The sequence below is a fragment of the Oncorhynchus keta genome, chromosome 7, assembly GCF_023373465.1.
Source record: "Oncorhynchus keta strain PuntledgeMale-10-30-2019 chromosome 7, Oket_V2, whole genome shotgun sequence".
NCBI classification, from domain to species: Eukaryota; Metazoa; Chordata; class Actinopteri; order Salmoniformes; family Salmonidae; genus Oncorhynchus; species Oncorhynchus keta.
The window spans coordinates 9400242-9414468 of record NC_068427.1 but is presented as its reverse complement, the minus strand read 5'-3'; the positions used below and the strand labels follow the sequence as shown (position 1 = coordinate 9414468).

Genomic DNA, 14227 nt, shown 5'->3' with positions numbered 1-14227 from the left:
AGGCCCAGATTACCTCTACACGACTCCGCCTCGAATAACCAAGCTCATTCATGGCCAGGTAGTCTGTGGGCAGGATCACCTGCATCAAAGTAATTGACAAATTTTAAATACGTAATGTACATGGCGGCTGTTAAGGTTTCAATGGCAGTAATTAGAGTTCGTTAAAACTCCAATTATATGGCCCGAATGCTTGTTAATTTAGAATTGTTTGCAGTACACCGTGGACAATTTGAGTAATTTGGAGCTGGTCCTCTTTTCACCAACACTTTTGTCTATCACATGCCGCCAACAGAAACCGTTTCCTAGAATTAAGAAGCTTGGAAACAGCAGTTTGATGTCATTGGTTGTCCAAACAGTTTTCAGGTGTGAACACGTGATGTTTCTTTTGAATAAAAAAAATGAGTCCTTAAAGGGATATTTCACCCAAATTACAAAAGATGTGAAATCGTTAAGGATCTGGCATGAATCAATTTGAAAGTGTACTTTTTAAAAATCTCAAAGTCCCTGAGACTAGATTGTTCAAAGACTTGGTTTGAAGTTATTTAAGATTTTGGCGTGAAATGTTAAACATTCTAATGTTTGGTAACTGATTTTTGGTTAGAAAACACTAATGTAAGCGGTATTTTTTTTTTTTTTTTTTTTTTTGCCCTAGCACTACACTGCTGATTCACGTAATCAACTCATCAACAAGCTTTGATTATTTGAATCAGCTGTGTAGTGCTAGGGCAAAAACCAAAACGCGCTCGCCTAGGTAAACAAAAAATGCATAGACTGTCTCTCCTTGTCTATAGAAGGAAACAAATAAGTATGTTTTTAATTTGGGTAAAATGTACCTTTTTTATTTTTACATGGTATTTAAATTACAGATGCATTGTCAGTACAGTATTGGTACATATTGTTACAAATTATGCAAAAAGCATGTTTATTACATAGCTGCTGTAGTTAATGCTTACATTACATCATGATGATAGAAAAACAAATGATCATCAAATGAGTACTACTAACAGATTTAAATTACTTTTGCCCAAGGGATCCATGGAATATGTTTAAACTGTGTACTATTACTCATCTACATTATATGTTCATATCACTGGCCAACATGGGCCTGGGAGGCTCTGAGACATTGGTATCCACAGTACTCCACCAATTATACATTTTTCGACTCAGTACTTTAAATGCACTGTAATATAAGCTTTAAAACAGCAATGTTTTCTTTCTGCCTCATGGCAAAATGTGTAGAATTGCAGGATATTAGCTTGAAAAATGCAAAAAAAAATTGTCATGTTTAGAGGCTAGCCTTTAAGTGTTATTAACCCAGGGGGCGAGACTTGGTTCGTCCAGCTGTGCACTGCAGACGTTATAGTAGAACTCCTTGTAGGTCTAGGCGATATATTAAATTAATTAGATTGTGTTAAAACAAATTTGAATTAATGTTCCTAATGCCTGTATTGCAAGAATTTAGTATTTTTTTTTTTCTACTTCTGTTTTTGAGTGTTTGTCTTTTTGGTCTCGTCTCCTTCATTCCTTCTGTACTGTGCATGTTCCCACTCGGACACAGACGCCACCCTCCATTTGGCAAATCCAACCATAATTCTATCCTGATTCCTGCTTACAAGCAAAAACTAAAGCAGGAAGTATCAGTGATTCGCTTGGTACGGAAGTGGGCAGATGATGCGGCTGCTACACTACAGGACTGTTTTGCTAGCACAGACTGGAATATGTTCCAGGATTCATCCAATGCCATTGAGGAGTATAATGCAACAATGTGGATTAAGTCAAGGGGTATGAATTCTTTCTGAAGGCATTGTAATTGTGCGTCAAAGCTTATTTAGAGAGAATCGCCCATAAGTAGAAAAAATTCGATATATTATTTTTTCGCAAAGCCCTAACTCCCTGTAATACATTTTTATCGCACAAGAGTTGTTCTGATTATGAGGGGGGTCCCGGATGAATTTGCTATCACAAAAGGGAAACCCTGTATTACATTCTACCTGCCTGTGTAATATGCATGTTAATTGGCACTTGGTATGAAGTGAGATCAAAATGTAACTGTAAAAAAAATGTTTTGCACTGATAAATTGTTCCCCAGTTATTATGTTGATTTTTATTTCTTTTAACAGATCGTAATTGATGGATTCTTTCCCAGACCTGGTATGGATTGCTCTTTAGCAAGCTCCAGTAACCCCGACAAAACATTTATCTTTGTGAATGATCGACCTGTCCACCAGAAGGATATCCTGAAGGTAAAAACATTTTTTGTGTTAATGAAATGTACATATGTTTGTTTGTTTGGTTTAGGTAAAGGAAATCGGCAGCCAATGGGATAGAGGTGTTCTATAAACGAGCTTTTGAAGTTGCTTGGACAGAATATTTGTTATCCTGTAATTGTACAGTGCGTTTTCACTAGAGCTGGGATGATAAACCAAACATTATTGATCATACCGTTCACTTATCGGTGGCCTTTTGTTGTTGATTTAGTTCATTATGATAAGTAGCCTATACTAGAGAAATGTGAAGTTTGAAAATAAATAATTGTTCTAATAAGGGTGATTTGTTAATGGGACAATTGATGGCTACAACCATCAAACTATTACTAGTAGTTTCAAGGATAATAAAAACATATATTTTTTTAAACAGTGGTTCATATTAGTGTTCTAAACCTATCATTCTATTTATTATCACATCAATTCGGGCACTAGAAGCACACCCAGTAGTATTTTTATTTAACACACCCAGTAGTATTTTTTTATTTTACATAAAGCTGCTCCAGCTGAAGACGACAATGCTTACAGCATAAAACCCAAAAGCTTATTTCCATTGCAGTCCTCTGAAGTATTACTTTGTCATCGTATAGGCCTGTCTATTATCCCCAATGTAGCTCTTGTAGCATTTACATAACAAAGTGACGCATTGCTCATAGTATCATTGCAGTTCATATACCTTCTTTCTGCTTGACCATCAGGTGGTTCGGCAGCACTTCCTGGCTCAGTACCCGGCAGACTCTGCCCTTAATCGTTATCCCACTGTGATGCTCAATATCACTGTTCCCTCATCCACTGTAGACGTTAACCTGACACCCGACAAGACCCAGATTCTGCTCCAGAACAAGGTGCAGTTTTCTATTATTTTGTCAATTTCCTTGCAGACTGGTTGAAAGATTACAGAACTAAGGGGAAACAGAATATGATGGGGGGGGTAGCTGCATAACCAGTTACCAGTCAATTTAGACATTTCGGCTTTCAGACTGATTCAACTGCCAATGTGCAATACAAGATCCATTTAGCAAATTCACGATTTCCTTACGTGTAGCCTCTGCGGTACAGCAAGGAATCCACGTACTTGCTTTGGCTAGTAAATGTTACGGTCTCTTAACTTTAACTTCTCTTAAATGTAACTCCTCAAAACAACTTGATTTTCTTTTATAAAAATAGAAAGTGCTGACCGTAAACAGTAAGTTGACAATCAGTTCTGCACCCACCACCATTTGAAATAAGAGGAGCTGGCCAGTGCTGTAATTAACCACAGAAATTAAATGAACAGTTTACCTGGTTGCACAGCCATTTCATGTAAGCAGAAAGGGAAAAGTGAACAGCATGGGCATTCGTGTGTGTGTGTGTGGTATTTCTCACTGAGACTTTGACTCTCAGGTGGCTGTGCTGGCTGCAGTGGAGACGCTGTTGGTTTCCTTCTATGGCCCTGGGTTGGGGTCTGCCACTGAGGCTACACCAGTCACTACAGAATACGATGGAGGCAGCGGCCTGCATGCTGGCCCATCACTGGGCGACTGTAGGGGAAATGCTGAGTTAGAGGACAGTCTTGCGGAGCACAGTGTCAGAATGGCCAAAGCTCCATCTGACTGCAGTGATGGCCCTCTATCCAGGGTAGTGGCTGGTGACCAGACAGCAGACACTAGCTCCTCCTCTTCCTCTGAAGACTGGATAGTTAACCTAAATCCAGGGGACTTTGACCTGGCATTTCCACAATTGGAAGATTACATGGCTTCGACCGGCACCGGGACAACAAATCCAGGCACGGCCAAAGGCCTGGAGAGGCTCGACAACCACGACCAAGGTCATGACAAAGGCAAAGACGTTGAGCAGTTATCAGCAGTGAGTTGGAGCCGAGGAACGGCTCTGACAGACCCCTCCACAGGCGAGCCGTTGCAGCCCGTCAAGATCCACCTGGCCACCGGATGGAGCAGTGACCTTGGCCAGGTCAAGGCCAAGGGTCAGAGCAGCCCTGGCAAAAAGGTGTCCAACGCTATAACGGAGAAACGGGCGGCGCTGACGGCCTACGACTTGATCAATAACCGTGCCATGAGGACACCCCTGTCCCCTGCCGCCCTGTTTGAGAGGGAGACCCGGGCATCAGTTCTCCAGGAGAAGCCCACAGCCAGCCTCCAGGACATCACCACTGCCGTGCAGGAGCGATGGAAAAACCTGGGGGAGGAGGACCGAAAAAAGTGGGTTTCCAGACTTCACTTTCGAAGCAGTTGTTTCCATTTGTTATTATTAGCAAGGCAAAAAAAAAAGAAAGGTTGACCTGTCACTTGCATGTGTAAAATATGGCCCAGGAAATTTTGCTTGGCATATTCATGTTGCTACCCAGACAGAGAATTGTTGAGATGAGCTATGTTTATATTTTCCAGACAACTGAATCTGATTACTAGGTTACATGGTCAATATTTTCCACTGTAAAACAGGTATTCTGCATGATGAAATATCTCCCCTTTTTCCAAAGTATGCCATGCATCTTAGGCACTCAAAAGTATTTTGCTAGTCAGACGCTTAACAGATTTAACTTAATATTCTGTATGTCGACACGCACTAACCCTCTCCTCTGTCTCGCCTGTCTGGTGCGGCTTGTTTCTAGTTGAAGACGTCAGAAAGATCTTAATCAGCAAGTGCAAAAGATGGGTATTGATTTATGAATATGTTCTAGTATTTTGATTTGTTGCGTTTTTGACATAATAAGATGTAGGCGAACGAAACGGATGATATACACTGTATACAAAACATTAAGAACACCTGCTCTTTCCATGACAGACTGCCCAGGTGAAAGCTTTGATTCCTTATTGATGTCACTTGTTAAATCCATTTCAACTCGTGTAGATCAATGGGAGGAGAGACGGGTTAAAGAATTACTTTTAAGCCTTCAGAGAATTGAGACGTGGATTGTTCTGTATTTGTTCCATTCAGAGGGTGAATGGGCAAGACAACATATTTAAGCCCATTTTGAACAGGGTATGGTAGTATGTGACAGCACACCGGTTTGTCAAGAACTGCAACTGCTGGGTTTCTCACTCTCAACAGTTTCCCTTGTGTATCAAGAATGGTCCACCACCCAAAGGACATCCAGCATCCCTGTGGGACATTTCAGCACATTGTAGAGTCCATGCCCCGACGAATTCAGGCTCTTCTGAGGGCAAAATCAGGTGTTCCTAATGTTAAGTGTATGAATGAATATAGTTTTAGACAAATTATTGGATCATTTTGTTAGCACTTTATAATAACACCATGTAATAACACATTTATAATGGATTAGTTAAATACTTTATTAATTTACCAATCATTACACCATTCATACAATGTTTGATATGGGTCCTTTATAAACCATTTACTAATCATTAGTTAAGTATTTTTGCTTGGCCTCAAAAGTGTGGCCTATTTATGCTTTATAAGTATATAAGCTGATGCTCCTTAAGTTCTCAAAATAGCCAAGAGCACCAATGGTTAAAGAATAAGCATACAACACAGGATGTTAAAGGAAATATGTCAACCATTTTATTCATAAACAGTGAAACTGTTGCAAGGAATTGAGTGAGAGTTGTAATGTAACTGTTTTGCTAATGTCAACCTAGTGAGTGGTAGTTAATCATGAAACGGGGAGATGTAGCCTACAACTAGTGGACTTTTTATTCCTTCGCTACTGATGTGTGATTGTTAAGTGTACAATGCATGGCGAAAAGTATGTGGACACCTGCTTGTCGAATCTCATTCCAAAATCATGGGCATTAATATGAAGTTGGTCCCCACCCTTTTGCTGCTATAGTATATTTGCTTACATTCCCAGCTAACAAGATGCTTGGTTTTTTTCTTCCTGTTTCTACCGATGCAATTCATTTGGAAACTGGCCCAGCTTCGTAACTAATCAGCTAACATTGTCAAACTCTGTAGTTAGTCTGTCAGGCAAGAGTTGATTGGAGGAGACTGAGTGTGTGTGTGTGGAATGGGAGGTGTGTAACTGTCACACTATATTTTTTTATGGAACCCCTTATTAGGAAGAGTGTGTATGGTTAAGGAAGAATAAAGAGCAGAAGGAAGAGCGAGATTATGTTCTTAACCACAATTGTATCCTATTTGTTGCTCCTCTCCCTCTGTTACTCTAGGTCAGTGTTAGAGAAGGAAGTGATGTGGAGATTCAGGGCTCAGCAGCAAAAGGCAGGTAGGAAGAGGAGTTAGAGATGATGGGAGGGATAGAGATGAGGGAGAAAGGAAGAGGAGAGTGAAAAGGAGGAGGGAGGGGAAGGAGAGCACACATGAGAGGGGAGCCTATGTTTCCATCGAGTGTGTCTGCCCCAAGTCCAACCATTCACCCTTGTACCACACAGCCTGGGCCTGAAGTGACAGTGGCAGGGGTTTTGGAGTGATCTTTAAGTGGTAGGACCTTATATTGGTTCACATGGACCAGGTTGTAACTCATTTGAAAGCAGGTGAAGTTTTGAGGGTGCAAGAGGGTGTGTGGTGTGCGTCCTGAGTGGACACTGGGCAGAAAGTGTGAGATGTGTAGAAACCTCTCTTTAGGTGCTCTACGTATTCTGTGCCACTTTGCAGGATGGGGCCGTGCTTCCAGAAGTTCCATGACATGTTGTAGACTAGATGGAAACACAAACATGACCGTGTGAAATATGAATTGTCCGACAAATATTTAATATGAAGTTGGTCGCCCCTTTGCTCCAATAACAGCCTCCGCTCTTCTGTTAAAGCTTTCCACTAGAAAATGTTGGAACATTGCTGCGGGGACTTGCTTCCATTCAGCCACGAGCATTAGTGATGTCGGACACTGATGTTGGGTGATTAGGCCTGTCTTGCAGTCGCCGTTCCAATTCATCTCAAAAGTGTTCAATGGGGTTGGTCAGGGCACAAGTTCTTTCACACCAATCTCGACAAACCATATCTGTATGGAACTCGCTTTGTGCACGGGGGCATTGCCATGCTGAAACAGGAAAGGGCCTTCCCCAAACTGTTGCCACAATGTTGGAAGCACAGAATTGTCTAGAATGTAATTGTATGCTGTAGCATTAAGAATTCCCTTCACTGGAACTAAGGGGCTTAGCCCGGACCATGAAAAACAGCCCCAGACCATTATTCATCCTCTACCTAACTTTACAGTTTAAAAAATAAATATATTTCACCTTTATTTAACCAGGTAGGCCAGGTGAGAACAAGTTCTCATTTACAACTGTGACCTGGACAAGATAAAGCAAAGCAGTGGGACAAAAACAACAGTTACACATGGGATAAAAAAACATACAGTCAGTAACACAATACAAAATGATATGTAGTAAGGTTAGGGAGGTAAGTCAATAAACAGGCCATAGTGGTGAAATTACAATTTAGCATTAACACTGGAGTGATAGATGTGCAGATGATGATGTGCAAGTAGAGATACTGGGGTACAAAAGAGCAAAACAAATTAACAATATGGGGATGAGGTAGTTGTGTGTGTGCTATTTACAGATGGGCTGTGTACAGGTACAGTGATCGTTAAGCTGCTCTGACAGCTGATGCTTAAAGTTAGAGGGGGAGATCTAAGGCTCCAGCTTCGGTGATTTTTGCAATTCGTTCCATTCATTGGCAGCAAAGAACAGGAAGGAAAGGTGGCCAAAGGGGGTGTTGGCTTTGGAGATGACCAGTGAAATATATCTTCTAGAGCGCGTGCTACGGGTTGGTGTTACTATGGTGACCAGCGAGCTGAGATAAGGCGGGACTTTACGTAGCAAAGACTTATAGATGACCTGGAGCTAGTGGGTTTGGCGACGAATATGTAGCGGGGGTCAGCCAACGATCGCATACAGGTCACAGTGGTGGGTAGTATATGGGGCTTTGGTGACAGACTACATCCAATTTGCTGAGTAAAGTGTTGGAAGCTATTTTGTAAATGACATCGCCAAAGTCAAGGATCGATAGCATAGTTTTATGAGGGTATGTTTGGCAGCATGAGCGAAGGAGGCTTTGTTGCAAAATAAGAAGCCGATTTTGGATTGGAGATGCTTAATGTGAGTCTGGAAGGAGAGTTTAGTCTAACCAGACACTTAGGTATTTGTAGTTGTCCACATATTCTAAGTCAGAACCGTCCCGAGTAGTGATGCTGTACAGGCGGGTGAGTGCAGGCACTGTTGAAGAGCATGCATTTCGTTTTACTAGCATTTAAGAGCAGTTGGAGGCCACGGAAGGAGTGTTGTATGGCATTGAAGCTTGTTTGGAGGTTTGTTAACACGGTGTCCAAGGAAGGGTCAGATCTATACAGAATGGTGTTGTCTGCGTGGAGGTGGATCAGGGAATCACACACAGCAAGAGCGACATCATTGATATATACAGAGAAAAGAGTTGGCCCGAGAATTGAACCCTGTGGCACCCCTAGAGACTGTCAGAGGTCCGGACAACAGGCCCTCTGATTTGACACACTGAACTCTATCTGAGAAGTTGGCACTATGCATTGGGGCAGGTAGCGTTCTCCTGGCATCTGCCAAAACCGGATTTGTCTGTCGGACTGCAAGAGGGTGAAGCGTGATTAATCACTACAGAGAAAGCGTTTCCACTGCTCCAGAGTTGAATGGTGGCGAGATTTACACCACTCCAGCCGGCTGCTCGGCCATGGAAACCCATTTCCTGAATCTCCAGAAGAACAGTTCTTACGCTGACGTTTCTTCCAGAGGCAGTTTGGAACTCGTTCTGCGAGCTTGTGTGGCCTTCCACTTCGTGGCTGAGCTGTTGTTGCTGCTAGATGTTTCCACTTCATATTAACAGCACTTACAGTTGACCAGGGCAGACATTTTACTAACTGACCTGTTGGAAAGGTGGCATCCTATGACGGTGCCACGTTGAATGTCACTGAACACTTCAATAAGGCCATTCTACTGCCAATGTTTGTCTATGGAGATTGCATGGCTGTGTGCTTGATTTTATTCACCTGTCAGAAACGGGTGTGGCTGAAGGCCACATTTGAAGGTGTGTCCGTATACAGTTGAAGTCAGAAGTTTACAAAACATTAAATAGTTTTTCAACTCCATATATTTCTTGTTAACAAACTATAGTTTTGGCAAGTCTGTTAGGACATCTACTTTGTGCACGAGAAGTCAATTTTCCAACAATTGTTTACAGACAGATTATTTCACTTATAATTCACTATCACAATTCCAGTGGGTCAGAAGTATACATACATACACTAAGTTGACTGTGCCTTTAAACAGCTTGGAAAATTCCAGAAAATTATGTCATGGCTTTAGAAGCTTCTGATAGGCTAATTGACATCATTTGAGTTAATTGGAGGTGTACTTGTGGATGCATTTCAAGGCCTACCTTCAAATTCAGTGCCTCTTTGCTTGACATCATGTGAAAATCCAAAGAAATCAGCCAAGACCTCAGAAAAGAAATTGTAGACCTCCACAAGTCTGGTTCATCCTTGGGCGCGATTTCCAAACGCCTGAAGGTACCACGTTCATCTGTACAAACAATAGTAGGCAAGTATAAACACCATGGGACCACTCAGCCATCATACCACTCAGGAAGGAGAAGTGTTCTGTCTCCTAGAGATGAACGTACTTTGGTGCAAAAAGTGCAAATCAATCCCCAGAACAGCAGCAAAGGACCTTGTGAAGATGCTGGAGGAAACCGGTACGAAAGTATATATATCCACAGTAAAAGGAGTCCTAAATCGACATAACCTGAAAGGCCGCTCAGCAAGGAAGAAGCCACTGCTCCAAAACCGCCATAAAAAAGCCAGACTACGGTTTGCAACTGCACATGGGGACAAAGATTGTACTTTTTGGAGAATTGTCCTCTGGTCTGATGAAACAAAAATATAACGGTTTGGTTTGGAGGGAAAAGGGGGCGGCTTGCAAGCCGAAGAACACCGTCCCAACCGCGAAGCACGGGGGTGGCAGCAGCATGTTGTGGGGGTGCTTTGCTGCAGGAGGGACCGGTACACTTCACAAAATAGATGGCATCATGAGGTAGTAAAATTGTGGATATATTGAAGCAACATTTCAAGACATCAGTCAGGAAGTCAAAGCTTGGTCACAAATTAGTCTTCTAAATGGACAATGACCCCAAGCATACTTCCAAAGTTGTGGCAAAATGGCTTAAGGACAACAAAGTCAAGGTATTTGAGTGGCCATCACAAAGCCCTGACCTCAATCCTATAGAAAATTTGTGGGCAGAACTGAAAAAGCGTGTGCGAGCAAGGAGGCTTACAAACCTGACTGAGTTACACCAGCTCTGTCAGGAGGAATGGGCAAACATTCACCCAACTTATTACCTGAAATGTTTGACCCAAGTTTGACCCAACAATGTAAAGGCAATGCTTCCAAATACTAATTGAGTGTATGTAAACTTCTGACCCACTGGGAATGTGATAAAAGCTGAAATAAACCATTCTCTCTACTATTATTCTGACATTTCGCATTCTTAAAATAAAGTGGTGATCGTAACTGACCGAAGGACAGGGAATTTCTACTAGGATTAAATGTGGAGGAATTGTGGAATTTTCAGGAATTGTGAAAACCAAATACATTTAAACTCAGGTTAAGGTGTACGTAAACTTCAGACTTCAACTGTGTGTGTGTGTGTGTGTGTGTGTGTGTGTGTGATTTGCAGGTAGAAATGTTCACATGTTCAACCTCTTGTTTCCATTGCTTCAGTCTTTTAACTGCAGACTTTGGCTTTCCTTTTGCGAGGGCAAACCGGAACTCCCGATTTCTAACACGTATGGACCCAGAACTTAATCGCACAGCTGACCAAATTACGTGAGATTCTAGTTCTTGGTTTTTTACACACTTTTTTGTTTTTGTAGAAAAGTCACTGCCAACAAACACTTGTTAGTATTTATAAAGTATAAATAGCCCACACTTAGATGAGACCACACAAATATTTAATTAATGACTAGTAAATGTTTTATAAGGAACAATATTAATCATCTTATGAATCATTATTAAATACTTTATAAGTTGTTTATAAATGTGGGAATAACCAGGTTACTAACATTTACAAATGAGTAATGATTAATCATTTATGAATAAATGATTTACTAATTAATTCATAAATAAATGCTTTATTATGTGGAGCTATTATAAAGTGCTATCAATATTTTGAACATTTTGCAACTTTGGGGAATTACACTAATGTTGCACATCTTACACTTTGTGACCTTTTTTTAATTGCCTTTCCACAACTGAGAGGATATGATTTTTCCGCAGTATCCATACCACAGCACACTGTAATAGGGTCTGCATGACTCATGATTCCGCACAAGGCAACTCGCCTTTGTGCTTTCCTGACATTGTAGAATTATTTTAATCGAACGTATCAAAGATGAGCAATGCATGTCGTACTACCATTCTCTGGACTTCTAACAACATCCAGATACACTTTCACAGGCCAGTAAATCCAGACCGAACAACATGGAATAACCTCATTAGCCTCTACTGAATTTATCGTAGATTACTGCATACCAATTGAAATGATGGAAAATGTGTATCAGCATTAGCCTACGTGTGGAACCTATGTAAAGGTATGGACGAGTGTATGGAAAAAGACATCTGTTTTAGAATCGCGCCATGTGTTAGTGCTGTCTTAAACATGAAATAAGAGGAGGCAAATATTTGGCTCTTTTCGACGCTGCTGTTAAGTGGCATGCCACTTCTAGGAATCGTTATCGCTTTCGCATGAACTTTAGTAACACAGGTCAGTTGCATGTGTGGATGCAGTGCCATAAACCCATGGGGTTATTTACTAGGAAGCGTGTGGGAATGGAAGTTAGCAGACCCCCCACGCTTGATGTAGCTCTTGCAATGTTTTATTTGTTGTGATTATATGAAGCAATAGAATGAGGAAAGATAACAAAAACACTGTCTGTCTTCCAGCTAAATGTATAGACCAGATCCTCCTCCAGAATCCCTGTGCTAGAGAAGCACTGACTTCTTATTGCAGGCACTATTTACTTTTGATCCTCTCTTATGAAAGCCAGGCTCTAAATGCAAACATTGTGTTACCTAATAATATCCAGGGAGACTTAAATTGCCTTACTGCTTTACATTGCTGTTGTGTAGGTGGACCTTTGTCTTAAGGCTGTACTGTTTGGACTTCCAGAAGGTACGGCGTTGGTAGAAGGTGATTTACAGTATAGATGGACACTTACATTTTTTTTTTATATAGCAACGCTGACAATATTACTCCAGAATTTTGGGAGCACCCCAAATTTCTCTGTCCCCTGAGCTCCCCACAAATGCTCATTTTGGAGCCTTTCACATTAGAATACTGGTATCGCTTCTGCACTTCACAAAAGTTTACAAACTTTAAAAGGTCAACTTTTTTGGGACCGCTTTTAGCTTATTTTTAATATACTTTCCCAGAAACGGAGACATGTCCCTCTGACAACCAATGATTTGCGCATTCTGAATTGGGTTCAATTACTTTTTTTATTCTGTCACCCTGGACTGCTGTTTCCTGTTTCACTTGCAACTGTTTCCTTAAATTTAAACGGGGTGTTTCAGGGCATAAACGACTCAGGCAGATTGACAGTAAAATGGGATGGGTTTCTTTATTTGCCGACTCAACACATTAACACACAACTTGTGAAAGGAAGTGCCAAACAGATGCCATACAAAATGTGGAGAAAGATTTGTGTTTTTTGAATGAATGAGGTTTGTGGAGCTAAATTCTTATTTTTGTGTATTGAACCAATATCTGATCATACTTGGATACAAGCAGTTGTTATTGCTTTCAAGCATGTTATCGCTACTTTAGCCCTTACCTATAGCCTTGAGGTGACTCAAAAAGTGTATGTATTGACAGCAGCTAGCAAACCTCAACACACTGCCACTGATGTTAATTGGCAGGAATGTGGACAATTCCAAGTGGAAGGTCAAGACTGGATATGTTAACAGTCCCCCATTTCCATTTTGAGTGATTCACCTCCCACCCCCATCTGACTACTAGTAGCAGCTGTTTTTCATCTTGACATTTTCTGCACATTTTCTAAGCTATGATTTACTGCATGTCACTGGGACCCACTTAGATTCACAAAGTAATTTGAATCAAGATTCCATATGTGAATTTAGGATATTTAAGTGGTTGCAACTTGTGACACCTTCAATAAACCTGCACTACCGGTCAACTTTTAGAACACCTACTCATTCAAGGGTTTTCCTTTCATTTGACTATTTTCTACATTTGTAGAATAATAGTGAAGACAAACTATTATATAACACATATGGAAACATGTAGTAACCAAAAGTGTTATGAAATATATTTAGATTTGTTTATTTGAGATTCTTCAAATAGCCACCTTTGCCTTGACAGCTTTACACACTCTTGGCATTCTCTCAACCAGCTTCACGCGGAATGCTTTTCCAACAGTCTTGAAGGAGTTGCTGAGCACTTGTTGGCTGCTTTTCCTTCACTTTGCAGTCTGACTCATCCCAAACCATTTCAATTTAGTTGAGTTCGGGGGATTGTGGAGGCCAGATCTGATGCAGCACTCCATCACTGTCCTCCTTGGTCAAATAGTTCTTACACAGCCTGGATGTGTGTTGGGTCATTGTCCTGTTGAAAAACAAATGATAGTCCCACTAAGCGCAAACCAGATTGGATGGTGTATCGCTGCAAAATGCTGTGGTAGCCATGCTGGTTAAGTGTGCCTTGAATTCTAAATAAATCAGACAGTGTCACCAGCAAAGCACCCCCACACCATAACACCACCACCTCCATGCTTCACGGTGGGAAATGCACATGCAGAGATCATCCGTTCACTCACACCGCGTCTCACAAAGACACAGCGGTTGGAACCAAAAGTCTCCAAAAAAATCTCAAAGATTTCCGCCGGTCCAAGCCAGTCTCTTCTTATTGGTGTCCTTTTAGTAGTGTTTTCTTTGCAGCAATTCAACCATGAAGGCCTGATTCACGCAGTCTCCTCTGAACAGTTGATGTTGATGTGTCTGTTACTTGAA

The 14227-nt window shown here is 41.2% G+C and overlaps 1 protein-coding gene across 9 annotated transcripts in view; it reads left to right on the top strand.

Annotated features, from left to right (window-relative positions):
- Positions 1–14227, top strand: part of pms1 (PMS1 homolog 1, mismatch repair system component) — a 66014-nt gene that overhangs the window by 14884 nt on the left and 36903 nt on the right. For all 9 annotated transcript variants that reach the window (XM_052521926.1, XM_035773207.2, XM_035773205.2 and 6 more), the window contains exons 7-9: positions 2121–2243; positions 2963–3109; positions 3648–4462. In XM_052521926.1, coding sequence (XP_052377886.1) covers positions 2121–2243; positions 2963–3109; positions 3648–4462 — 1085 coding nt within the window. The remainder of the gene's footprint in view (positions 1–2120; positions 2244–2962; positions 3110–3647; positions 4463–14227) is intronic.